The sequence below is a fragment of the Poecilia reticulata genome, chromosome 19 (genome assembly GCF_904066995.2).
Source record: "Poecilia reticulata chromosome 19, P_reticulata-male-v2, whole genome shotgun sequence".
NCBI classification, from domain to species: domain Eukaryota; kingdom Metazoa; phylum Chordata; class Actinopteri; order Cyprinodontiformes; family Poeciliidae; genus Poecilia; species Poecilia reticulata.
This window is the reverse complement of record NC_088848.1, coordinates 21,880,064-21,906,080: the sequence shown is the minus strand read 5'-3', so window position 1 is coordinate 21,906,080 and position 26,017 is coordinate 21,880,064. Positions and strand designations below refer to the sequence as shown.

At 38.2% G+C, this 26,017-nt stretch overlaps 2 protein-coding genes across 6 annotated transcripts in view; one reads left to right on the top strand and one right to left on the bottom strand.

Annotated features, from left to right (window-relative positions):
• The first annotated feature begins 407 nt into the window (after positions 1–407).
• Positions 408–24,856, top strand: LOC103482009 (desumoylating isopeptidase 1-like). 4 transcript variants are annotated; one of them, XR_014085036.1, is made up of 7 exons: positions 408–895; positions 1,010–1,031; positions 1,126–1,195; positions 1,301–1,410; positions 2,245–2,367; positions 7,095–7,301; positions 23,918–24,856. XR_014085036.1 is itself a non-coding variant. In XM_008437897.3 (6 exons), the coding sequence occupies exons 1-6, from the start codon at positions 805–807 to the stop codon at positions 7,198–7,200; spliced, it is 522 nt and encodes a 173-aa protein (XP_008436119.1). In that variant the 5' UTR covers positions 408–804; the 3' UTR covers positions 7,201–7,963. The 4 variants fall into 4 exon arrangements, 3 of the variants coding, with proteins under 3 accessions (XP_008436119.1, XP_081456649.1, XP_008436120.2); XM_008437897.3 differs by lacking the exon at positions 23,918–24,856 and having other exon boundaries at positions 7,095–7,963; XM_081600523.1 differs by lacking the exons at positions 7,095–7,301; positions 23,918–24,856 and adding an exon at positions 2,499–2,897 and having other exon boundaries at positions 421–895.
• The window catches only part of shisa8b (shisa family member 8b), a 29,626-nt gene continuing 13,153 nt past the window's right edge, over positions 9,545–26,017 (bottom strand). Inside the window, exons 3-6 of one of the 2 annotated variants that reach the window (XM_081600521.1) lie at positions 21,513–21,637; positions 13,178–13,291; positions 9,720–10,121; positions 9,545–9,631 (exon numbers count right to left, since the gene is read on the bottom strand). In XM_081600521.1, the coding sequence (XP_081456647.1) occupies positions 9,594–9,631; positions 9,720–10,121; positions 13,178–13,291; positions 21,513–21,637 (679 nt within the window). In that variant the 3' untranslated portion in view covers positions 9,545–9,593. Of the gene's footprint in view, positions 10,122–13,177; positions 13,292–21,512; positions 21,638–26,017 lie in introns of both variants that reach the window. The other variant, XM_081600520.1, reaches the window with a different exon arrangement.

Below are 26,017 nucleotides of genomic sequence, written 5' to 3'. Positions count from 1 at the left end.
CTCTTAATTCTATTACTTACTAAATCTACACTGTTACAATCTTTATTAATCTGGACTTCTTTATGGATATCTAAAATCTACACTCACATTGGGAAGCAAACAAAGAGGAGATGCCAAATTGTCCTCTTGGGTTTTTCCTTTTAATTTCAAACGTTGGCACATTTTCTTGCACATTGTTTTTTGTGTACAATATTTTTTATGTAAATTGATTAGTAAATAACGTAGTAATTAATATTAGTATATGAGGGTATTAATAACTGACACGTTCTAGTTCACATGTAACTTTTTTACACATAAAAAATAAGTCTTTATATGAAAATATTTGTACATATACAGTACACAGCGTAAGACTGAAATCATTGTCATCAGGGCTGGTCCAGGGTATGAGGGCTAAAGGGCATCGTGTTTTGGCACTGTCAGCCTTCCATTCACGTTAAAGAAGACTCGGTTCTCATTGGTATCTCTGCTGAGAGTCAATATATTGACCAATCACAATGAAGGGGGTGGAGTTTATCGTACGTAATGCGGAGGCACTTTTTGACAGTCATGTTATGATTACATGATTAGATAAGTGACACAGCACTGACTCTCTTCACCCATCAATCTCAGGCTGGATTTGACTGAATTTTCCTTTTTTTTTTTTTTTTTCTTCAAAGATAAGTCTTTCTTTGACTCGTTATTTCTATAACACTGCTTCCACTTTTCGATTTCTGTTGCTAGCTAGCTAGCTGGAGGTCAACTTTTGCCGAGACAGTCGGGCAACTTCGCCGTTGGTTCCAGTTGGAAAAGACTCCTTGTTGCACCATGGCCCAAAACAACTCTTCTTTTCCGGTGAAACTGTTCATTTACGACCTGTCCAGGGGAATGGCTCGCCAGCTGAGTCCAGTTATGCTAGGTACGTTTGTGACTTTCTTCCTTGTTAAGAAATGCGCTGAAAACTATCGAGAACGAGCCTATAGCTATATAACCTTATATATTGCTGATATACTGTATATGTTCATCTTCACAGGGAGACAGTTGGATGGCATATGGTGAGTATATTTCTTGAATGACAGCTTGTTATCCAACCTTTCATTTGGTAACGAGACGTGTTTTTGCTTCTTTTTTTTCTTCTTTTTTTTCCAGGCACACAGGTGTTGTTGTCCACGGAAAAGAGTTTTTCTTTGGTGGAGCTGGAATCAACCGCTGCCTACCTGTAAGAATCATCTCCATATTTTCAGTAATGGATCGAGCAGCTTGTGTTTGTTTCCCAGCACGGCGTCCATTAAACGTTTGAAATGTGTCTTCTCTTTTCTGTCAGTGTGGCACTATACTGGGCCAGCCGAACTCAGTAGTGGATTTGGGTTACACCGAGGTGAATGAAGATTTGTTTATGGAGTATCTGGACTCGCTGGCTGAGTCAGAGTACAGGTAAAGACGTAGCAGCAGACATTTAAGTACACACAGTGGACTTCAATCTGGTTAAAATAGGAGAATGATATAGAAAAAACCCTGTGATAACCTGATTGGACGCCCTTCAATTCGTCTTGTTGAAGCAGCTTTCGTAGTTTACATCTGCCAATCTGTTCTGCAAATCTTCTCTTGAATCTTTTGGCTAAAACCACAAATTGCAAAGGTGTCAGTCAGGAGAAGGGTACAAAATTACTCCACAGCACTATCTACTGTACCATGTACTTCACCATGGCACAGTGAAAGCAGGAGAAAATAGGGTACAAGGGTAGATGAGGGTTGCAGATTTCCTTCCTCTCAAAGAAAACATCCAGACTTCGCTGAAATCTCATGAAACCTCGTGCGAGAATGTATTTTGACCTGGCGTGACGAAGCTGGACGTTTTAGGCTAGGATTCCAAATGCTGCGTTTTTCACAAAACAACCCCTCCAGTCACCAAAGGAAACCCGGCGGAGGCATCATCACGCTCTGGGGTTTCACGAGCCTGGGGGTGCACCAATTGCAGTTTTCTGGCCGATTATCAACTTTTAAAAAACGTGTAACATATTTACTAAAAGACGTATTCTAATAGGACACCATCGTTTTGGACAAATACGTAATTTTACTGGATGACTTTTAGTAAAGCTGTTTTGAAATATATCTTGTTGCAGTGCATTGCTAAGTCAGTGTCTTTGTTGTTTTAATTTATTAATTAAATTATTCATTTTTCCTTCTCACCTTTCTCTCTTGTTGACTGAGTTACAATTTCCCCAAAATATAAAACTTGTTTCTCCTCTTCATTCTCCCTCTGCGAAGATGTGACAGGTATAACATGTTTGAGCACAACTGCAACACCTTCAGCAACGACGTGGTGCAGTTCCTCACCGGCAAAAAGATCCCGTCGTACATCACAGACCTTCCATCTGAAATACTCTCCACGTAAGTTTTCACTCCACCTCTCTGGGTAAACTTTGTCTAATTTGTTTGTCAAATATTGCTGTCGCAACTTCTTAACATTCTTTGCTGCTGGAGAGCGTCTGCGAACGTTAAGCTTTTACGTCTCGTCACAGATGCTGAATCAGATTTGGGTCTGGACTTTGGGCCATTCTAGCACATGAACACACTGCGATATAAAGCGCAAAATGAAAGTAGAGGATTAAAGTAGTGAAGTGGTAATTTGCTCATCTCAAACAATGTACTGAACCAAAAAGCCAACAGGAGTGGAGCTTCAGATCCTTCTTTTAACAAACTCAAACTTTAAACGGATTGTTCTACCTGAGCTGTACGTCTCTTTACCTCCTCCAGAGCTATCATGGACTTATTGTTTGTCACAGAAAATCCCAGTAAAATGCATTAAAGTTTGTGTGTTGTTAAATGAAAAAAATCAAGAGGCAGTGTATATTTCTCTAAGCGAATGATTGTTTGGATTTGTTGATGCGTTTTGACTTCAGTGTCCCTCTCCCTGCGTTCATTTTGTAGTCCGTTTGGCCAGGCCATCCGGCCGCTCTTGGACTCCATGGCCGTAAATCCTGGAGGAAACAACATCACTGGACAGCGATAAATAAAGCTATGCATACAGAAGAACACACTTGATAACCTTTGTGCCAGCAACCTCTGCTACCAGTCACATTTACAGCTAAGCTGCTGTCATCAGGGCCCTTTACTCTACTTAAAAAAAAAATCACCTTCAAGGTTTGTTTCTGCATGTAAATGCATTGCAAGGAATACCAGCAAACTAAACCTGTGGACAAAAAAAAAACATTTTCACTCTATATGTTAGCTTTTGTTCATAAACTTACTTGCACGTGTTCAGCCAAAACTCTATTTTTAGCTGTAGAATAGTTTTGAAATTGTCCCGTTAAAGACTAGATTTGTTGAGCGTTTCCTTAAGGTGCTTTGTTAGGTAGACGTTTTAACATCAAACACTTTTATAAAACATCTTCCTGCCATGTATTGAACTTAATCTATAAACGGGATTTATCTTTCGAGTGCAGTACAAAGCTTCTGTTCTTTCTAAATGTTGGCCTTTTCCTGTCTGTCTCTAAATGGGAGACAGCTGGCAACTGTCTGCAACATAGATGTTGAGCTTACACATAAAATAAAATGTAAAAAAAACCTAGCTAGCATAGCTACACAGCTAGCTACGTATCTAGCTAGCTATCGGGTCCACTTAAACACATTGTGAAGAAGCAGTTTAAAAATTGACTATCTAATGGTTTCCCTTTAGAGTTTATGAGGACAGTTTGTTTTTTAGCTTCTTATAAGTATAAATTAAAATCTATGAAGCTCTTTACTGCTTAGGTTGTGGTATTATTTTCATTTTATTCCTAAAGCTCAAATGCAAGGGTTACCCTCACTGGGGAAAATAGCTTAGTCAAAACTGTTCTGCTGGCTTTTTATAACATTGTCTAGGAAACCCGTTTTTACCAATTTTAAGGTACCTTTAAAATGTATTTAAAAAGCACTTTAAAAAACAAACATCGTATTTGAACCTCGTGCCATTTAGTAACATCGTTTTTGCTTTTTTCTGAAAACTCCTGGACCAATCAGCTACATACCTCTGATTTGCTACATTTGGATTTTTATTATTAGCACATAATGTTTTTATGCACTAAGTACCAGAATCGGGTATTTGTACGAAGAGGCCTTATCAATGGTGTTGAGACATCAAGTTCATCTGAAGTAGTTTTTTTCTTTTGGACTCTTGTTTAGATCCTAATCATAGCTTTAATTTTTCGATTACAACTATAAATTGTGTGCAGGTCACTGTAAATGAAAAAATATATATATATTAAAGATTAAGTATACAATACCTACAGAAGGCTGTAAGGGCAAAAAAAAGGCTTTAATTTACATGTTTTACATTATTTAAATGTTATTAATCCCAATTTTAAGTGTGAAGTTGTGTAAGTGAAACATAATATTCTAAAATGATGCTCAAGTACCTCTTTCGCAATATGGGTTTTGTTAAATGTTTGAAAATGAAGCTCTGATTCTGAACTATTAAAGTCTCTGCTAAAAGCTCACTGTCTTTCTTTCATGTTCATGAAAAACATTCCGTTTCACTGCATTACATGAATTTTGTGTCATGTATTACAAAGAACAACCACAAGATGGCTCCACAGTCTAACTTAAAATGTAGGAACCGTGTTGACTTGCATCAGGGATTATATTGTAAAAGCATATTTCTGTGTATCATAGTACATAATACAACAGAACAAAAAACATTTAACATAAAAATAAAATGGACAAAGCCTCACATATATTATACAGTCTTTACTATTTCATCTTTAAAAGTGGCATCCATTTCTAAACAGTTTTATAAAGAACATTTTGGGTATAAATTAGTTGTAAGAAGTACAGATGAATACAATATATACACCCCTTTCTGCATATTGTCACACCAATGTGCTGTATTGATGTTTTGCATTTATATAAACAAATAACATTTATCTGCCATGTATTTTTTTTCAATTATTCTACTGTAGATTAGCTTCAAAGTCTTGGAAGCAAGCTTTCACATGGCAAAGCCTGCAAGTTCACAAAAACGGATGGAAATATGGATCTTCTGCAGGTCTGTGTTATATTTTGAACAGGAACATTAATGATGCTGTTTACATTTGTCCCGTTTTCCTCTGTTCTATAAATATTTTCATTTTTCACAAAATTGCACATAAGAAAGTTGCACCACTCATCAATGAACAGTCATTCTGAGCCTGACATGGAGTAATGTTACTGCAGTTACAGATACTTGTTTACAGCCCTTGTAAAAGAAAGGAATACCTTTACATGAACAGTGAATATAAATAGACAGCAGGATTGTTCTAATTTGCTGCACTTCCTCAAAGGACAATGCACATAAAAGAAATCATAATCTACACACAGTAAAGATTTTTTTATAAACACACAACAAATGGGTTAATTAGTTTACCAAAGCAGATACAAAATTATTTTTGTTGTTTTTTTACAGTGATGGAAAACATTTTCTCCCTGAAACTGGGAAGGATGCCGAGACCAGGGACCATTTTTAGAACAACCAGCAAACACAGACAGAACTCCTGCATCGATGCTCAGAAAAATGGGATGCAGACAAAGATAAACAAGACTTTGATTTATTTTCTGTCACAGCACTTATTAATGCTCCAGTGATTACATCTAGTGGTAAAATGCAACCAAATCAACAAAGAACAAAAATCATATTTATAATATAGGAGTTTCTGAAAATACTTCAAACCTGCAGTAAGCTGTTTTGAACCATTAAGATGAGATTCTGATTGGACAATGTGTGGAATGAAACAGGATCTGGATTTCAGTTTGGACAAGAACAGATCCACATTGAAACATGCACTGGGTTTTTACCAGTAAATCAGGCAAATCCTTTCTGGGTTCAGGCCAATAAGGATGACTAAAAATATTCCCCTTTTTTAATCATCAGATTGTTGAGACATCTTTTGGATACATGTTATTACTGTTTTTGAAGTCAGATTTAATATTTAATATTTAATATTTCTCACAAGTCATATGTGATTCTAGTCATCAGCTGGAAGGAGACGAAGATGTGCGACAGACAAATTGACAGTCGTCTTAATGGTTAGCGTTGGATATCGATAATTTTTTTATGTGTTTAAGAGGCCAACTTCATCTACCACTAATATTTTTGCGGGTTTGGCAGTTTAGCGTTAGCTTCCGCTAGTATTTTTGTGTTTAGCGGTTTAGGGTTAGCTTCCGCTAGTATTTTTGTGTTTAGTAGTTGAAGGTTAGGTTTAGCAGTTTTTCGTCTTGAAAAATGGCTGCCTTGTTTGTTTTTTTCAGTTGCTCACAGTTTTTCTGTTTTTGTTTTTTTTAAAAACACTTTTTCAGTAAACTCTGTGTTTATGTTTGTGATGGTAGGTTGGTTGGCGTTGTATGGCTGTCATAAAGACTTAGTGACCCCAAGTGATATTTCTGAAAATAATTATTTCTTGAAATAAATAAATGAATTTAAATCGATGGTTGGATTATATCCTAAATATTTCAGTGAGATTATGCTGCTGCAATAGCAGAATAATTCATTCTAATCCTTTTTCAACGTCTTAACCAGGAGTTGATCATTAACAATTCAGACTCGCTCTTTCATGTCGCGTCTCACCTGAATTGTTTTTACCCAATTCCAAAACTCAGAACCCACGCAAAAGCATCACTGTTTTACAAAACAAAACAAAGAACAAAATGAAAATCTGCCAGAAAAAACAACAGAAATCTCATTACCGGATCTCATGGGAAGCATTCCTGGATGGATGTGCCGAACACTGCAACGGTACCTGCGGGTTTCGTCCGCTGTGAAGTCCAGTCAAGGGATTCCATTAGCTGCTGCGTGAACCTAGCAACAGCTGCAGCTGCGTACAACGTCCTTTGAAATCCAGGCCACATCAAATAAAAGATGTCAAATCCTCCAGGCCTGGAAGTGCCTCAATAAATTCCCCTGAAATAACAACCCGCGGGTCAGAAATCACACACAGGCCTCTACACACTCGGAGTTATGACTCAGACAGTTCAGGAGTGAAAGACCCAGATCTACACTGACTTCCTTTCCTTTCCCCCTCCGAGGAAGGAAAACACGTAGCAATGTACGTTTTGTTGTTCTATTTTTCTCTACTCTCTACCTCCTTTATCTCCTCTTTCTAAAGAGTCTTAGCCTCTGGCTCCTTCGCTGTCCCCACACCCCCTCTCCTGTTGGGATGGAGGCTGATAGAAGCTGACATGACGGTGGAATTGTCCTCACCATCGAGTTAATGTGACCCAGGGGAAGCTGTCCATGTACGCTTGGCCTGATGGCAAAGGATGCAAAGTGTGTTTCATCGTGAAGAATCCGGGAAAAGGGCGACCGATTGGAGGTAAACTGAAAGAACAGTGAGTGAAACTCTTCAGCTGAACAATAAACCGTTTTTTTAATCTCCCTAAACCATAAGCAACACAATTTCAACAAACTGTCCTCATTGGACGAGCAGATTTTCAAACTTCTTAATCGTCACTAAAGAATCTAAACTTACTCCGATCACTCCGGAATGCTCATTTTATTTACTAGACGATTCATATAGTTTGGAAAATGCTCTTTTTTCTGACTGAAACGTTATCTTACACACTGATTTTTTACTTCTTTTTCATTTTTTTTACTCAAGGTCATGAATGAAGTGAAAATTTGACAGAAGTCAGCCTCATAAAGCAAAGATAAAAACAACAATCTAAAGTTGCATAAACCTCTACATTATTTGAACAAAAATAGTTGTTTGCATTTATTAAGTTAAAGAATCAATGTATATTTGACCGTTTTATTACTATTTTTATGGTTCTTAACAGTGCAACAAAAGAGATATGAAAGGAAAAAAAAAGAAAAAATACCCTTATTGGTTAAAGGGAGTCATCACTTCAGTGCCTTGCAGAAGTATTCACACTATGAAGCTTTGAGTCGCTGCCTGTTAGAACCTGGCTGCAGTTACAGCTGCAGGTCTTCTGGGCCGTTTCTACTAGCTTGGTTCACCTGGAATCAGAAAACGTTTTTTTTAATTATTTATTCTGAGATTAAATTGGAAACAAAAGAGGACTTCTCAGGAGAGTTGATTGCGCAGGATCTTATTTTGGGGTGTCTGTGTAAAGTGGCCAAAAACTCACTTGTTATATTCTTATTTGTAAAAAAATATATAGATATACATTTAAAAAACATTTCCTTCTAACTGTACCCATTATGTTGTTCTATTACATAAAACCACATAAACTATATTGAAGGCTGTGATTAAGCGACTAAATATGACATAATTCATAATTCAGGTGGTATAAATACTTTTGCAAGGCACTGCATGATTCCTTATTCTATTGCTCCCTATATTTATTGAAGATGCATAAAATAAACACCATGTTTGAATTATAAAACTCAAAGGAGCAGTTTTATATACATAACCCCAAAACATAGGCCAGTTTGTACACATGCTAACTATAATTTACTATGTAACTATTTATGAAATAAACTTTTATTTACTTCAACTACCTGGAGACTACTTTTATTCTAAGAATGAAAATTGTCTGTAAGAACTACTATTAATGACAAAAACTTTCCAGTTTCTCAGATAGTTTGAATTTCTTTGGACAAACAAGTTAGCAAAAAGGCTAGTAGTAATATTAGCGTGTATGCTAGCTTTTCAAATGATTTGCTTGACAACCTGACTGCATTGTTATAAATACAGAAACAAAAAGCAATTATAGTAAGCCAATTTTGAATTTTATATGCTTCATCCATTGGATGAGATACATCTTTCTGTGTCATGGTTTATGTTGATGTAAATAGCATATTTTGTTAAAAAAAAACAATGAAAAATGCTAAAATCAGCCTTTTCTTCTTCTGTTATGAATATATACTGGGTGTTTCTGTGTTTTTTGTGTCGAAGTTCTGGGCCGTTCCAGACTCTGGTAAAATGAGCACTCATTGTTTAATCCCAGACTTAATATTATCAGCTGGTTGGCTAGGCAGCTAACTCCGCCGGAGTTAGAGCTCTGTCTACTCCCACCTCTGCCATATTACATAGCAGTGTTACTGATTCACTATTTTTACTCCAGGCAAGAAACCATAATATAAGTTCCCTAAAATGTGATTCTTTTTTTGGATTAAAGGAACTAATTACAGTGTGACTAGTTGGTTTAGTGTCATACCCGGGCTAGCTACCAGAACCTTTACTTGGCTGACACAAGTTTGGAATTTGCTCCTCCGACATCCATATTAAAACCAAAACATTAAAAATAAAAACATGTTTGTGTACAAACCAAGCTACGACTTCTAAACTATAGACAGAGAAACATTGGTTTTATCCAGACTGGATCTCTACAGGGCTTGATCATCCTGTGATATAGCAAAGCTGCAGCGGTTAAACATCTACAAGCCCAATGCAGCAGAGAGGAGCCTGAGTGTGTTTTTAACTCATCTTCTAGAGTGAGTAGCAATGAGTGTGTCTCCTGGTTTTTTTCCCCCACACATTGAAAATCTGAGCTCTTGCTTTTTTCATGTACATTGGAAAGCGTGTCTTTGCTTAGCCCCTGGGCATGTTGGACTGTTAAGGAAGTGCAGTACCTGGCTCGCTCCAAAGTTTTTCTTGAGTTCAGCAATGTGGTAGGTCACTCTCACTGAAACACTCAGACAGTCACCTCAGTGGCGCTGTGGGTGGAGTAGCTCTTCTGCCTGGTGTGGTTGTAGTATGAGGGTTGAGAAGTGTGCTGGCCGTGGCCATGGTGACCCTGCCCTCCGCCTCCTCCTCCTCCATACATACCTCCGTAGGACTGGTTGACAACTTCTTGCAGGTTCTCTATGCTCTGCTGCCGCCGTGTTGAGTAGCCGTGTCTCCGGGTGGAGCTGTGCAGAGAGGAGGAGGTGTGCGCTGGAGCGGAGGTCTGTCTGTGGACGTGGCGGGCGGCCGGCTCCCAGGCTTTGAAGGCCGAATTGGAGATGAACGGGTGCGTGGTGGTCTTGGGGAGGCGCGAGTGCTCCAGGTGGTTGGACGGGATGGAGATGGACAGAGGGGTGTGGAGGTCGCGGTGCCCTGGCAGAGGCTGGTGGATGTAGGACTTCTCCTTAGGCTGCGAGGGCTGGAAGGCAGGAGGCGCTACGGGTTGGTAACTGGAGAAGTCCATGACAGGAAAGCTCTTATAGTAGCTACGGGAAGCGGTTTCTGCTGCATAGGGAAACAAAAGAAGTATTTCACTTTCAGGTCAACTCCTCATTGAAAAAGTTTCTAGTCAAAACATTATGAAACTCCATTCATCCATCCATTTTCTTTACACCCTTGTCCCTTAGTGGAGTCGGGAGGGTTGCTGGTGCCTATCTCCAGCTAACGTTCCGGGCGAGAGGCGGGGTCACCCTGGACAGGTCGCCAGGGCAACACAGAGACACACTTGACAAACAACCATGCACACACACACACTCACACCTAGGGGCAATTTGGAGAGGCCAATTAACCTGACAGTCATGTTTTTTGGACTGTGGGAGGAAACCGGAGTACCCGGAGAAAACCCACGCATGCACAGAGAGAACATGCAAACTCCATGCAGAAAAACCCGGCCGGGAATCGAACCCAGAACCTTGCTGCAAGGTAACAGTTCTACCAACTGCGCCACAGTTATGAAACTGTTTAAGTTTATCATCATCATGATTGTAGTGCTTTTATCTTCCCAAACGTTAGCATGCTACAAACAGCATTAGCTTCAAGGTTATTTTCTTGGGTACATTTTTAATCTTTTTTTCCTCATGGGGATAAAGAATGGTATTGTTATTTTATATATATATCCCTGGTGAGGTGTTCCGGGCACGTCCCACCGGGAGGAGGCCTCGGGGAAGACCCAGGACACGCTGGAGGGATTACGTCTCTCGGCTGGCCTGGGAACGCCTTGGGATTCCCCCGGAGGAGCTGGAAGAAGTGGCTGGGGAGAGGGAAGTCTGGGCCTCCCTTCTGAAGCTGCTGCCCCCGCGACCCGACCCCGGATAAGCGGAAGAAAATGGATGGATGGATGGATGGATATATATATATATATATATATATATATATATACACACACTGCTCAAAAAATAAAGGGAACACTTAAACAACACAATATAACTCCAAGTAAATCAAACTTCTGTGAAATCAAACTGTCCACTTAGGAAGCAACACTGATTGACCCTCGTCGGGTCAATCAGTGTTGCTTCCTAAGTGGACAGTTTGATTTCACAGAAGTTTGATTTACTTGGAGTTATATTGTGTTGTTTAAGTGTTCCCTTTATTTTTTGAGCAGTATATATATATATATATATATATATATTTTTTTTTTTTTAATTTTTTATTATTATTATTCTCAGCCTTAGCTTTTCCCACAGAAAGAACATTATTCTTAAATAACTGCAACAAATGAAACAAATGAATTTTCATTTGATAATTAGGCCAACAGTGGAAAAACTTTTTCTTCTTCTATTTGGCCTCTTTAAACTTGTTTATTCTTTGGAGTCATGTTGAATTTGTCACAGTGTGTTTCAGCACTGAGTCATATGAAAGCAGCCCTAAACGTACCGTCCATGTGAAAACACAGTCTGTCTCTGAATCACACTTAATCCGCGATGCGTTTAGGTTCCTCATCCTCAGTATGTTTCTTAATAGAAACGAGCCTAAACTTTTGTTTGCCGACACAAAAATGAGGTTTTTGTCAAGTTTTTTTATTTGCCTGCACCTGCTTTTCAAATCATTTGTTTAGGGGGAGATGAAAGCTTAGTTCCTCTAGCAGAGTTTGATTTTGTTTTTTCAGAAAATAAAGAAGTCTGGATTGGAATAAAAAAAAGAATAGAAAAGAAAAAGAAGGTCAAGATGAGAAGAATGGTTTGAAGAAGATCTGAGGGTTTTCAACTGTTATAAATTGTGCGTATGCCCTGAAGGTTTACTGATCCTCTGCTGAGACCTTGGCAGCATATGGCAGCCTAAGAAGGACAGACTTCCTGAAAAGTGCAATGGAGACGATGAACGTGAAGATATGCGTGTCGTAGAGTTTCCTAAATTCCCCTATCATAAGTCTAAAAAGTCTGTGAATATTTGTCATTCTAAAGCAGGAGAGATGGATCATTTAAATGAATCAGACGACAGTTATCCTTGCATCAAGTCTAAGTCTAATTACAATACCTGCTTTATTTTATTTAAAGCAATTTTGTACAATCTTTTACTACCTTATTAGATTATTGCTTTAATGGGACGACATTTATGAATCAGATTTTGAAGCGTCTCGTGTCATAAGTTGAATCTAAAGGCTCATCCTGTCTAAAAAAAAAAAAAACTAAAATGTTGTAGAAATGTTTTCATTTGGACAACAGTTAGCCTCTAATTACAGCTGATTTATCATTGTGGTGGTAAGCCCTGTTGCTTCCATTTCCCCTGTTGTTGATATTTTTAAATATAAACTAAAATATTTGGCTGCATAAAAAAGTACATACAGTAGCTAAAGAAATAAATATTATTTTGGTGTAAAACATCTGAATTCCCCTTTTATGTCATTTTTCTAAGCTCTGCATCACCTGACCTTGTGGTAAATCTGTGAAGAACCTCTACAATTCGCGGTGGAGTTATGGACCACAGCCACCAACGAACAGCTGAAATTCGCAAAAACTCGAGACTGTCTCTAAAAATGCTGATAACTCTCTTTTTTAATAGCTCAAACACCAAACATACCTTAATACGCAGTGGAAACTTTCTTACCGCAGAAGTTGGCATCCATTTCTTTTTTTAGAGTACAACTTTTAGGTGTACAGCCTATCAGCACCAAGCAAAACAAATGGCGCTCCTGGATTGGCTGCTTTGCAAATGCCAACAGACTTTCAGTGCTTTAGAAAACATTTTTAAAAACATTTACATTCAGCACTCCTTTGTAAAACCACATTTTCTCTACAACTACAGCAGCAAATCTTTTGCTCAGACTGGCTAAATCAGAAAATAGTACAACCTTTCCTACAGAATAATTACTATGCTCACCAAAAGGGGAGTTTCTACTTGAAAAACGGCAAGATTTTAGATCCCTGTTGTTGATAATTAGTAGAAAAATGATGCCATGAGCAACATGTAGAATTGAGTCTTTAAGATCAACGCCTGGTGTCCAGAGGGAAAGGCAGCCTCTTCTTTATGCGGGTCCTGTACTGCTGTCTTAAGACTACTGTAAAGGTTACTGTGTCGGTTGCAGTCAGCGTCATTTGGAGAGTGTGAGGGTGTTTGCGACTTACCCACAGCTTTGAGGGAGGCGTACTTGTTGAGTCCCAGTGTGCTGTGGTTATTATGCGGCTGCGGAAGGCCCTGTCCAAATGCACCATAGGCTGCGTTATTCAGCTGGTACTGTTCTGTTAAGAGACACACACACACAAGTAAAAACGTTAGAAAACATACAGTAATATACGCTCAGTGGCGGTTTCTGATGTGGCGACCGCGCAGGGCGGGCGGCATGTGGCATGAGCACCTTGGAAATTTCTGAGTTTCTTCTTGCAAATTTTTGACTTTTCAAACTCAGAAACTTCTGAGTTTTTTTCTAGAAAATTTCAGAGATTTACCTCAGAAATTTTTTTCTTGCAAATTTTCGACTTTTCTAATTATGAAATTTCCAAGATTTTTTTTCTAGAAATCTCAAAATTCAGAGTTTTCTTTTCTCAGAAATGTACTCCTTTTTTCTATCCACACTGGCCCTAACGCGCTTCTCTTTTTTTTTTTCTGTAATTCCTTCACCTGTTTCTGCAGCAACCTCGACTCCGGTCTTGATAAAGTTTCATCAGTAAAATACATGCTAACTAATGTCGAATATAATATTTGTATGTGTTTTCATGGCAACATTTTTCATGGGAAAATGAGGACAGAACAAAGTGGAAAACATCACAGCAGTGTAAACATATTGACTGCTGTGTTTTCAGGTCTTTACTTCACTCAAACCAGAACCTCTCTTGTTTATTTATTGTATAACAGTGCACAGCAGATGAGACAGCATTCCTATGGGATATTCAGCATCATAACATAAAAATAATAATAAAGAGATAAAAAGAATGTATAAAAATCAGAGTTAAGGACAGTTAAACAGCGCATAATCTTAGCATTCAGACAGCTGGAGGCGGAAAGCTTTGCACCAGTCTGGCGGTTCTGTTTTTGATGTTGCGTTACTGTTTTCCTCATGGCAGCGGTTCAAAAAGTTTAGGGAGAGGATGTGAAATTCAGAGCATCAACAGAATGTCTTTGTAGAATGCTGCTGGGATGCTGGAAGGTAGTGATGTTTGCTTCACTTCCCCCTTTCCTTTAGGGCAGCTGTGTTCAAAGTGTGGGTGGCGGGCCCATTTGAGACCATAAGAATGATTTTGTGTGGCTTTTGCCCGCATTTCAACAATAATACAGATTTACATATACACCTGCAAGCGATCCATAGAAAGAGATTGTTGTAGTATGCTTCAGTTTAAAGACCAAAATTAAGACTATTGCACACCACTACTGCTTCCTCATGACAGTAGGTTGTATCCATTCCAAAGGTAGCAGCTGAGCTGATTAATTATAGGCAGACATCAGTAACTGAACGGCCAGCAAATGAGAAATGAGAAGGACTAGTGACTAGCATGTCTAGATTGGTCATGCTCTGAACTGCTCTCCTGTCCATTAGCATGTATAGGCTAGTGTTAGCCTTGAATATGGATAGGTTAGCCTTTAGTAAGCTATTGTTAGCCTTGGATAGGCTAATGTTAGGTTTTTATATGCATATGTGTGTCGCTCAAAGGCTTTTAACACTAGTCCAAGGTTAGACTAGTGTTAGCCTTGGATAGGCTAATGTTAGCCTTGGCTAGGCTAGTGTTAGCCTTGGTTATGCTAATGTTAGCCTCGGATTTGCTAACAATAGCCTTGGTTAGGCTGACAGCTTGCATGCACAGGCTGGTCACCTGTGACTCGTAACCTTTTTCTTTAAAGAAAACTTTATCAAGAAAAATGGTTGGCTTACAATATTTGTAAGCGTCAAACATCAGAAGCAGTGATGTGTTCTTGTCATTAAGTTTACTGTAATTCAACATGACAAAAAGCATAGTATAGGCTTGCAAAAGCCTTGGATATGAATATGTTAACCTTGAAGAGGCTATTGTTAGCCTTGGCTATTGTTAACTAAAGCTAACTCTATTGCGCTAACGTTAGCCTTGGTTAGGCTGACATGCCTAAGCTACTCACCTGCGACTCGTGAATTTTATCAAGAAAATGGTTGGCTTACAATTTCTGCAAGCGTCAGACATTAGAAGCACTGACATGGTCTTTTGACAGAGTTTACTGTAATTCAATGTGACACCAACATACTGTATAATAAAGAGCTCAGGTTAACTTTTTACTATGAGGCTAGGGACTTTGAGACAGTGGTACCTCCCAGATGGCCAACCGGCCTTGTGCTGAAGGAACCGAGGTTAATGAACAATGGAACAAACGGGTGACGGAGTGAAGCTCTGGCTTTTAGCATTAATGAAGCCCACTGATGCACCCGGCGCACTTGGTGTCCGCCGCAGGGATGGATAAACACTTGCACAGCACTCACGGATGCTCACAGGGACACTTAAGTATCCAGGTCATTTGAGACACACAAGATCTGCTGAATTTTTATGTCTGTTTAATCTAGCTTGTGTGTTCAGCTGACAGAGCAAAATGATCAAGTGTATTGACATGCTTTTTAAATCAAGGTCAGATGTTTAAATGTGTGCACACATATTTAAAAAAAGATAAAACAGCGTGGCACTGAAGACAGTTTCAGACGGCATCTGATCGTGTCACAGCTGGGAAGGATGGAGAAATATGCGTAAGAACAGCAACTTATGAATGCTAAGTACTTTATAGGTTGACATAGCATAGAGAAAGAGACGGAGGGTAACTGGTTGTTCTGCTTTGTTTGTTGTTTTTTCTAAGAATTGGTGATTTTCTGCTATTTGCCGCAAATGAATGGGGTGCACTGTTCTGTGAAATTAAAGAGAATGCAACAAAGTGTGGTTATTAAACAGCAAGCATTTGTGTCGTACAAAATATTTTTCATTGTAATGCTGCCCTGTGTTAGTTGGCTAATTCGTATCATGTTTTAACTGCAGTCAAGGGCCACACAAAATCAGTCCAGGTGCTGCAAATGGCCGTCTGGCCGCACTTTGGACATCCCTGGTTTGCAGTTTGTCACAAGCGGCCAGAGGGGGACTCAGAAAACGTGGGAAAAATGGCGAAATATTCAAGGGATATGAATGATTTATAAAGGTGATGTAAACTACACCAAGCCAATTTTAATATTTGTTTGTTTACTTTTTTGCTTAGTTATAAGAACCTGAATATAAAAGTTCACCTCTGCAGATGAGGCCCTCACCTCAAGCATCAAATGCTGAGGCTAATGTGGATTCTGAGTCATCGCATTAGAAAAGGTTGAAATGTGGAATAACTTCCTCAATTTCGCTCGCTTGACGTGGTTTTTGGCTTTTCTGAAAAACAGTTAATGTGCTAAAGAGGAGATGGAAACACATTTGCTGAATAAGTTCTGACATTTCCATCCATTGGTGGTCTGCACCTTAGTAGAGGCACGAAACTCAGACATTTCAAAGTAAAAACCTTCAACAACTCAGAGGGGAGGACTCCATGCTAACCTGTATCCTCTACTTCCTGTTTATTCCAGCGTCAACATTATGCATAGCCTGGTTGATTTGCTCTAAACCAGTAGATAGAAACAACCCAAATTAGAATTTTCTCTCTTTTTTTTTTTGAGACATTTTAAAAAATGTGCTCAAAATTTGCTCTACAAGTGGATGGAAACGTAGCTAGTGACCGTGGAGCAAACTGAATTCTTATCAAAGACAAAGAGGACAGTGGCATCATCAACGAGCTGCATGTCCAATCAGGTGCTCTTTATTAAGGAATGGAAGCTGATTGGCCAGCATTTAGGAAAAAAAAGCTCATTTTACAACAAATAAGTGTGCTTAATTTTTGTGTTTTTCTCTTAGCCAGTTGCTGAAATACTTAATAATCATTTTCTACTATAACATTTCATGTGTAGGCTGCTGACTGCATCCGGCTAATCCAGACAGAACAACTACATATTGTGAAATGATGAGCTTATGAATATAAAGCATGAAGTGATCAATTATCAGTGGGATGTTTTAGCCACATTGGACACAGATGAGCGTAGCAACCTGAATAATGACTGATTAACAAGCAACAACAATCGTTTCAAGCATTACGTACTATTCTCAGTCTACTTCAGGTAGGATACTGATTGCTCAAGACAAACTAAGTAACGTTGACCATCATATGTTAAATTTTAAATACATTTTAGTTGCCCAGGGATACATGCGAGTTTCCGACGCAGATGCACAAACACATAAAATATAGGTCGACATTATATGGCCGTGCTTTGAGCTGGTCTTTAGTGAATGTTCAAGACCATGAAAAAGTATTTCTTTATATGTTTTGTGTGTGCCTGCCATGGGGAAAGTAACAAAGGAGAGAGTGTAATGCCAAAAAAAAAAAAAAAGTTGCATTAAAAGCAGGAAAAGGTGAAACTCATGTCATCAAGTGGGACTTATTACTGGGTCACTCTACTTCTGCAGTTGTCTTTTCGTATTTAGGTCATTTCATTTCGCTTCCAGCCTCCTTTCAGCACTGAGTCATGCTAGCTGGAGGTTTTCAGTCCAAATATTTGCCTCCCGTACAGAGATTAGAACAGGCACAGACTGCTAATGTGAGTCTTCACGGATGCAGCTCCAGAGATCTGTGACTCCTCTGACATGTCAAAGTTCTGTTTCAAAACGAAACGAAACTAATGTGGCAGATTTAATGCATTAAGCAGAATGAGTAGGCTAAGTTTGGTTTTAAAAACAGGAGTTCAAAGGACACCCCATACATGTGTGGAAAGCATCTTTGGGTGTCCTATTTTCATTTTAGTTTAATAGGTATTTTTAAATATATATTTTAAATGAGATGCATACCAGTAAATATCCTGTTAAGCTAAATATTTAGATATACCTCTTAATGTAATTAAGATGTAATTATCCAATGATGTAATTATCCTTTTAGTTTTTTTTCCTATTTTTGCTCTCCATACGCCTCAGGGGTCACATCATGATGAATCTGAAAATCATCTTTTGACCCCCAACTTGGTGTCTCGTGACCCCCTGGGGCTTCCTGGCCCCCCACTTTGGGTCTAATGTCTTAAATATGCCATCAGAACGTCAAACAGCAGCACCTGGATGTTTGTCTTCATGTTGCTTTTCAAGTGAAGTCATGTAGGAAATTAAGCAGTAATTAAGCGATTGATTATCCTGCGCTAACTGCATTAGCTGTTAGCGAAGGTGAACAAAATGGCCACAGTGTGGATGTACCCCTGAAAACGAGAGACTTTAGTGACACACTGACAGGCGTCACAAATGAATCCCTTCCTCCTGCTTTTGTTTCCCATGACAACGTGATTAGTTTATGTCTCTGTATTTATAAAACCAGTGTTGGGCCACAGAGATCAGCTGCAGTCGCTCTAACAGAAACACCGATCAGTCCAAATGGGTTCAGTCACTATGTCTAATGAGCAGAACTTTTTTTTCCAACGCTTTGTCTGTTGTCTCATCTGTAATGGAAAATTCAATGCTGTTCCACTGGACTCAGCTCTGTCCTGTGGCCCAGTTAGCAACGTTTTTGTTTGTTTTAAACCACAACCGTATTATCCTAAAATGCTACAGAAACATTTGTGCACCTGACGCAAACTTTGGAGTGGAGAGAGAAAATGGTGAAGATCTAGGACAGAGTGGGTGATTCATTGTAAATACTGAGGTGTTCCAAATATGGCTGAAAGAAAAAAGCAAAAAAAACAACAACATATGTAGATCACTAGGTGGTGTGTTATAGTTACTGTTAAGGCAATATTCCCATTACTAACTTTTTAATTTATCAAGAAAACCTCATATGATGAAGCAAACTTTGTCTTAAAGGGGCAGCATTAAGTGTTTTCCATGGAACATTGTGCAATTTTACAGCACACTCAAGTAATTATGTTAACTTCACATTGTTACAAAAATGCTATATATATCAAATATGATTTAAAAGAAATTTTGCTTTGTGATTTAACGATTTGCAATTGGGCCTCTGTCTCTTTAAAAACTCCACCTCCAGGAAGTCATCACAACCTGGCTCCTCTATTAACCTTAACAACATTTTTACCAGCATTGCACTGAGAAGTAGCTCCTTTAATGAGCTCAGCAGATGCGCAGTTCTACCAGGTGTTTGCTAATTGCTACAGGCTAGTCTGCAGGAGCTGAGCTGGGGAGCCTCAGGAGAGGAGATTAAAGAATTCCTCAAACATGCATGAAGGAATTGAGGCAACACTCCAGGTGTGTTTTTCTTCTGGGAATAACATTATAACATGATGTAAAGCTCAAAAAAGTACATTTTATCTAATTTTGCCTCTTTAATGGTGCAAAACTTTCTGTAATTTTGTCGACTGGGTTTTTCAACATTAATACCAGAAAAATATGTTTCGCGTTTCAGAAAAACTTCTATTATTATTCAACTCAAAATGGGCAAAAATATCATGTTTCAGATATGGAAAGCTGGTAAAAAAAAAAAAAAAGTAATACAGCTGTAATTGCAGGACGAATGGTTTCAATAAAGAACTAAGTCAAGAAGGCTGAAAACAAGTGCACACCACACTTTTCAGCTTTTTATTCATAAAAAAAGTTAACTTACTGCTTTGTGTTTATTCACCACATCAAGTCCTGATAAAGTACATTAAAGTGGGTTATTAAAATGTGTCACATATGCATAAATGATCTGTTGATTGAGCGCAAAGCTAACCTGCGTCTGAGTCAAACATAAGGAAAGACAAGCTGCCTAATGGGGCTCAGCTTGATTACATTAACATGATGATTATGGAGTTCAATGCTAACAGACAAACATGCTCAGCGTTTGAGCTTTGAAGCCATTTTACAAATATTAATATTAAATCAGAAATAACAGAAGGGCATGTAATCTCTGTAGATGTACACATTAAAACAATATGTTTATTTTCATTAAAGTGATTATTTTTGTTGCACAGCCTGATTCTGAAGATTGTTTACCTTTTTTAAAAAGAAGAAAAACCGTCTTTGTTTTTCTTTTTTAAGAGAAACAAGAAGACACAGTTGTTGTTTTTTTAAAGAAACTTTATGGATTTTATCTTAACTGTCTGAACTTCCACCTCAGTTCTGATAGATTTGACAGAGATCAGAACAAACAGCAGTAGTTCCATCAAAAAACAATACTTTAGCCGCAATGTGTGTTTTCTGTAATCTAACAATAACGTGGGTGTTTTTTCATGAAACCCCAGATATTCACGGCTGACATGTTTAATTCCTCACACGGTGTCACACAGTGAGCAGTGGAGGAGCTCGTTGTGCAGGCAGACTGTTAATAAAAAAAAACACGACAGCGGGGATTTGTTTAGTTATTTCCAGGAAAAGCAGCTTAATGAGCTCCTCTAAAGTTGTGCTGCCTGCTTTCCAATATATATTTATTTATTAAAAATGACTGCAAATACAGAAAGTAAGAAAAAAGACTTTTCCTAAACTTTTCAGTATTTTTTTTTCTTTCTTACCCGTAGACACAGATTGCATTACCTCCACCACCAGCAAGTTCCCTTTGGGATCAATAAAATATTTTTGAATTGAATGGAGCTGAACCTTCACAATAATAAACCACATTGATTGAAAATGTACAGAAAAAAACCCTAAAATAAAGACTTGTTATGGAAACCCTTACCATTACCGTTATCCTCTCTGTGCTGTTTGGCAAGATAAACTCAGATTGTCACATTTAACGTTGCTCTAATACTTTAAATTATTAGTCTAATTATGGGTAGTTGCATTCTAACATCTGTCTATGTTATCTTGTTTTTATCTTCTAGCTAAAAAATGAGCCTTGTAGTAAAAGATTACCAATTAAAAATCCCTTTAGACTCTGAACACTGTAAAAATGTGAAGACTTAATAAGATGAATTAAAACAGAAACGCTTCAGCTACATTAATTTAAGAAATTCATAGGAGTCTCAATAATTGTATCAATATTGATTTTTGTTTCTTAACATGAAGTCCTACACACACACAAACACACCTTTGCATAAATGCAGTTAAAGAGGCAGTATTATGTATTTAAGCTTTCCATCATGTAATAATGTTATTAAAGAAATACATGGAGTGTTTCCTTGATTTGTTCATGCAGGTTCCTTCAGACTAGCCAGAAGCGATTAGCAAACACCTGGTGGAACTGCTCATCACCTGAGCTCATTATAGGAGCTGCTTCTCAGTGCAACACTGGTAGAAATGTTGGTAAAGGGTTAATAGAGGAGCCATGTTGTGACGATTTCCTGAAGGCAGAGATTAAGTTTTTAAAGAGACTGAGGCCCAATTTCAAGGCGTTAAATTGCGACATCATATTTGTTGTATACATCATTTTTTTGTGTTTATTATGCTATAAAATAGCACTATGTGCCTGGGAAAACACATGATAACGTCAAACTGAAGGTTGGATTTGTGAACTGATGCCTCCAGACGGCGGTTCTGCGCTCACCACTCCTGCTGCGTGGCATCCTGGCTGAGACGCCGTTGGCTCTCCCTCCGCTGGGCGATCCAGATGCAGCGTTCTCGAGCGAGTTTGCCTCGCTGCCCTGCTGCTTCAGCAGGTCCGTCAGCGTCCTGCAACCCACACAAACTTATTAGTGACTAAACTGAACAACTGAAGCTACACAGAGAGATGCTATTTGATTTAATGTTGCACAAAGACATCAAATAACTGTTAAACTTGCAAGTTATAGTACTTCAAAAAATGTGATTTTCATCAACATCAACATTATTGTTTTGGTTTATTAGTTTATTAAATAATATCCTAAGTGAAAATGTTTAAACATTGGGGTTGCCTATTTTTCCCCCATTCTTAATTACTAAATCACTCTGAATTGTTTGGAGGAAAGAAAATTGAGGATGGAAAAATGTTTAAGTTTCTTGATTTTATTCCTTTTTCCATTTTCCTTAAAGTAATCCATCCATTTTCTACGGTAGGATTCAAATCCAAGATCTTATTCCTACAAGGAAACATGGCTAACTACAGCCCCATCGTGCAACTCCTTTAAAAGTAATTAAAAAAAAAGAATCTTTTTAAACATATTATGTCTCTTTTTGATTTGCCCTTAGAAAACACAATAGCAAAGCATTTCCAGGCTAATGCTGATTTGTGATTTTCTGTTAAGTTTGACCCAAAAAGTCCAGTTTTAATCAATTACATTTTCTAAGCACAGTAACTGATAAAACAGAGAAATGTGCTGTTTGATTGAAGCAGTCCATCGTGTTCGCCTTCAGTGTCCATGTGTGTCCTTCAGTAGTTCTTTTTTTTTTTCTTTGGAGCACACATCTCATCCAGCTGAACATGACCAGAGGCCTTTTTGCTTCATGACATCCGTGCAATATGGCCACATTTAGACTCTCTGGCTCTTGATGTGTTCCAGGAGCAACACAACAAATGTGACTGAACACACCGCTAGTATGTGTTCATACTAGCGGTGGGACTCCATTAATAATTGCAGGGTTTGAAATAAATGAATAAAATCCACATATCAACAGAATTTCAATCCAAACAACATTTTTGCCACTAAATTATTGAATAAATAAAAATATAAGCTCAATAAGAAAAATATATATTGTTTTTAATCTATTTATTTATATCAATCAACAATCAGATTGTTGCAAAATGCTATTATACCAATTCAACCTTCAGGTCTTTCAGGGATCTCCGACCGTTCATGGAGCTTCTTTAGAAATGTGAACTGTGGATGCTAACGTTAGCGTTGGGGACATCTGTGCTGCTGCAGCATGTGAAACATTGAGATGCTATTTTAGGCTAACTCCTCTTAGCACAACAATATTCCTTTCCAGCATCCAATCAGATCATTCCTTGCAGCAGAAATGAACTCCTAGTGAAGCAGGTTTGTTACCCATCGCCACTGTTGTTAGCAGATGTCGCTTGTGCGTCGGATTTACAGACGTACGGGAAACACGCAAATCCAAGCGTTCCAGTGGGAACTGTGAATGTATATATATATATATCTAAACCTTTAACGCGTTAAAATTTATTAATTGAATAACGTCATATGATGTTAAAATGGAACAGGGTCCAGACCTAAATCCCATTGAGAATGTGTGGTGAGGCCTCAAAGTCGATGTCCACAGATGCTCCTCTGTTTTACTACTACAGCTGTTATGTGGAGCCCTGAGGTTACACACACAGAGCATAACTGACCTGACAGCTACAGCCAGGGGGCGCTTGTTCACACCCAGCCACTTCACTCATGAGCTGTCTGCAGGTGTGATGATGCTCTGCAGTGTCACAGTCACAGAGACTGCTCCACGTTACCCTGCTGGTCATCACCTAATTACAGCTGAGTATTAAGGCAGACTAAGAGATTTTTCTTCTTTTTTAATCAAGAGAATAAAGTCATAATATTATGACAAGAAAGTGATGGCATTGGCCGAATAAAGTTACAAAAATACTAGACGAAAGTCCTGAAATTGAAAGAAAGACTCAGTCGTTTGCACAATCATTTCAAAGTTCTGCTGGTGTGTTGAAATATTAAAATATGTCCTAGTTGTAAAACCAATATCAAATAATAACTTCACAAGATATTTCACATTCCTCGTCTTAATTTGTTATTTTTTATGTAGGAGTTATAAAATTACTACTTCATTCTACTAATGTTACAACTTTAGTTTGGTCATACCATGACTTTATTCTTGTACCATTTCATATTTGTAATGCGACTTTTCAGGTAATATTATGACTATTCTCGTATCATTACGACTTTTTTCTTGTATTATTATGACTTTGGTCTCGTAATATTGTGACTTTTTGTTGTATGACTTTAATCTCAAATTATTACAATCTTTTTCTCGTAACATTTTGAGTGTATTCTGGTTTTATTACAGCCTTACTTGACTTAGAGGAGCTGGAAGAAGTGGCTGGGGAGAGGGAAGTCTGGGCCTCCCTTCTGAAGCTGCTGCCCCCGCGACCCGACCCCGGATAAGCGGAAGAAAATGGATGGATGGATTAATTCCAATATGATTTCTTCTTGCTATGTTACGACTTTTGTCTTGTTATTTAAGATATTTTTTCTACCCTGGTCTTAATACTCTGCCGTAATTGATGCATGAGGTGAATGTTAACAATCCCAATCATCAGGATGAGTGGGTTAGGGTTCAGAATAGATGGGAGCTGCATGAATAATGTTTAGGTTAGCTCTGTTTACAGAAGTATCAGGAAATTATATTCATTCATTTAAATCGATTCAGATCTCAGAGTGTTTGTGAATCCATTCCTACACACTGAGCACTCTCTCAGGTTTTTGATCAGGATGCATTTCTCTGCTTACTCCACATTTGGGTTGCACCACAAAGACTTAAATGTAGCATTTTTAAAAAAACCTTTTTCTTTACTTTTAAACTCTAACACTTTTCTATCCCCGGCCCGTTTCTACCTGGATCCAATCTAAAAATTCGTTTTATCTCTACCCTCTCTCTGCCGCTCATCCCTCTTTGACTCACTGCCTTCAAGCTACGCTCTTTTCTCTTGGCTCGCCACTCAAACAACTTGCTGATTTAGACGTTTAATCTCCCACAAAATCTGCACCTGTCTCCAGGCTGGATGGTGTTTATAGACTTTTCATTAGAATTTCAGATGATGCCTCCAAAGGAGTTAAGCTAACCCCCTTACTGAGAAAAGAATTAGCCGTAGCAAGGTGTGGCAGATAACAGTGGATTTTGTCAGACCAACACCGGAGTATATGTAAGTATACTGATTGCGATCAGAAGACAGCCGTGGTTAATCAGCTAATTTAAACAGAGAAAACATGTGAAGGTTGGCTTTTTTTGTTGTTTTTTTAACTGAACTGAAGCACACTGGATTCCACAACACATCTACATATTAAGTTTCTCAAAGTCAAGCTAGCATCTCTGGCCTACTTTTTAAATTAAAACTTTTCACAGACTTGTGAAATGCTACGCCCTTGGACCTTGTTATCTAATAGCAAAGCACTGCATCCCTTTTCCTGTTATACGTATATCACAAATACATTTAAGATGTAGCGTGATATGTTAACAGCTAAAACTAATGCTAGTCATCGTTATCGATCAATCTTGCATGCAATGCGTTACGTTGCAAAGTGACAATACAACCATGCAGACTGAGTGAAGATCTCTTCTACCAGCATTTAATAAATTATTTTTTTATTTATTTATCTCTTGAAGGAGTGAAAATAGCTCATATTAGCTGTAGCGTTTTGTGGTGAGCTGAATATGATTTTTATTTTTTTTTTCCTTCTGTGTTGTCTGAATTTAGAGCCAGTTCTTATGACTGACACGCAAATGCCGTCTCCCTCTTCTCTGACTATTCTTTACCCAGTGTTCAATAGGAAGAATTACATTTATTGCAGCCAAACTGTAATGTGAAGTACGTTAAATTCTTCAGTCTGTCGATGCTCTGCCGATTAAATCAGCAACTGCTCTTTAGTCATCTGGATTAAATTATGTAAGTGAATCTGAGGAATGTTCTCTTCATGGTTCTTAATCACATTACAGCTTCAGTGAGATGAGTCTTTGCTAATGTTCTATAACAATCAATTACCAGATTAGATCACACACACTGACTAGTTACAACTCTCATCCTCACAGGATTTTTCTTTTCTTTTTTTTTTTACACACCAGCAGTTCACACAGTATTAAATAATTAGTATCTACAATAAGAGAATAAGATTAAGGGTTATGTTTGTGTAATGGTAGGTACAATGTTAGCGTGTGATGTCCTTCGCTAATTTCAGCATCTGTCTGCTGCTAAGAATGACTGTCTGGAAACAATTACTGTTTACTAAAAACCAGGAAACAGTTCAGGCTACCGACCCTGTCGCTGATGTTTCAATTAGCATGACAACACACTGCTAAAACACATATATCTCTGATACTTCTTTATTTGTAGATATCTGTGGCCTCTGGTTTAAAATAATTCTGGCAGGAAGTGTTTGCACTGCTCGTCCG

What these genes read in the sequence shown, in the direction of transcription:
- LOC103482009 (XM_008437897.3), top strand. Translation starts at nt 805, where the DNA reads ATGGCCCAAAACAACTCTTCTTTTCCGGTGAAACTGTTCATTTACGAC. An exon ending in CTGGCTGAGTCAGAGTACAG is followed by an intron (nt 1,411 to 2,244) that starts GTAAAGACGTAG and finishes CCCTCTGCGAAG; the next exon opens with ATGTGACAGGTATAACATGT. An exon ending in CCATCTGAAATACTCTCCAC is followed by an intron (nt 2,368 to 7,094) that starts GTAAGTTTTCAC and finishes CTCTTTCTAAAG; the next exon opens with AGTCTTAGCCTCTGGCTCCT.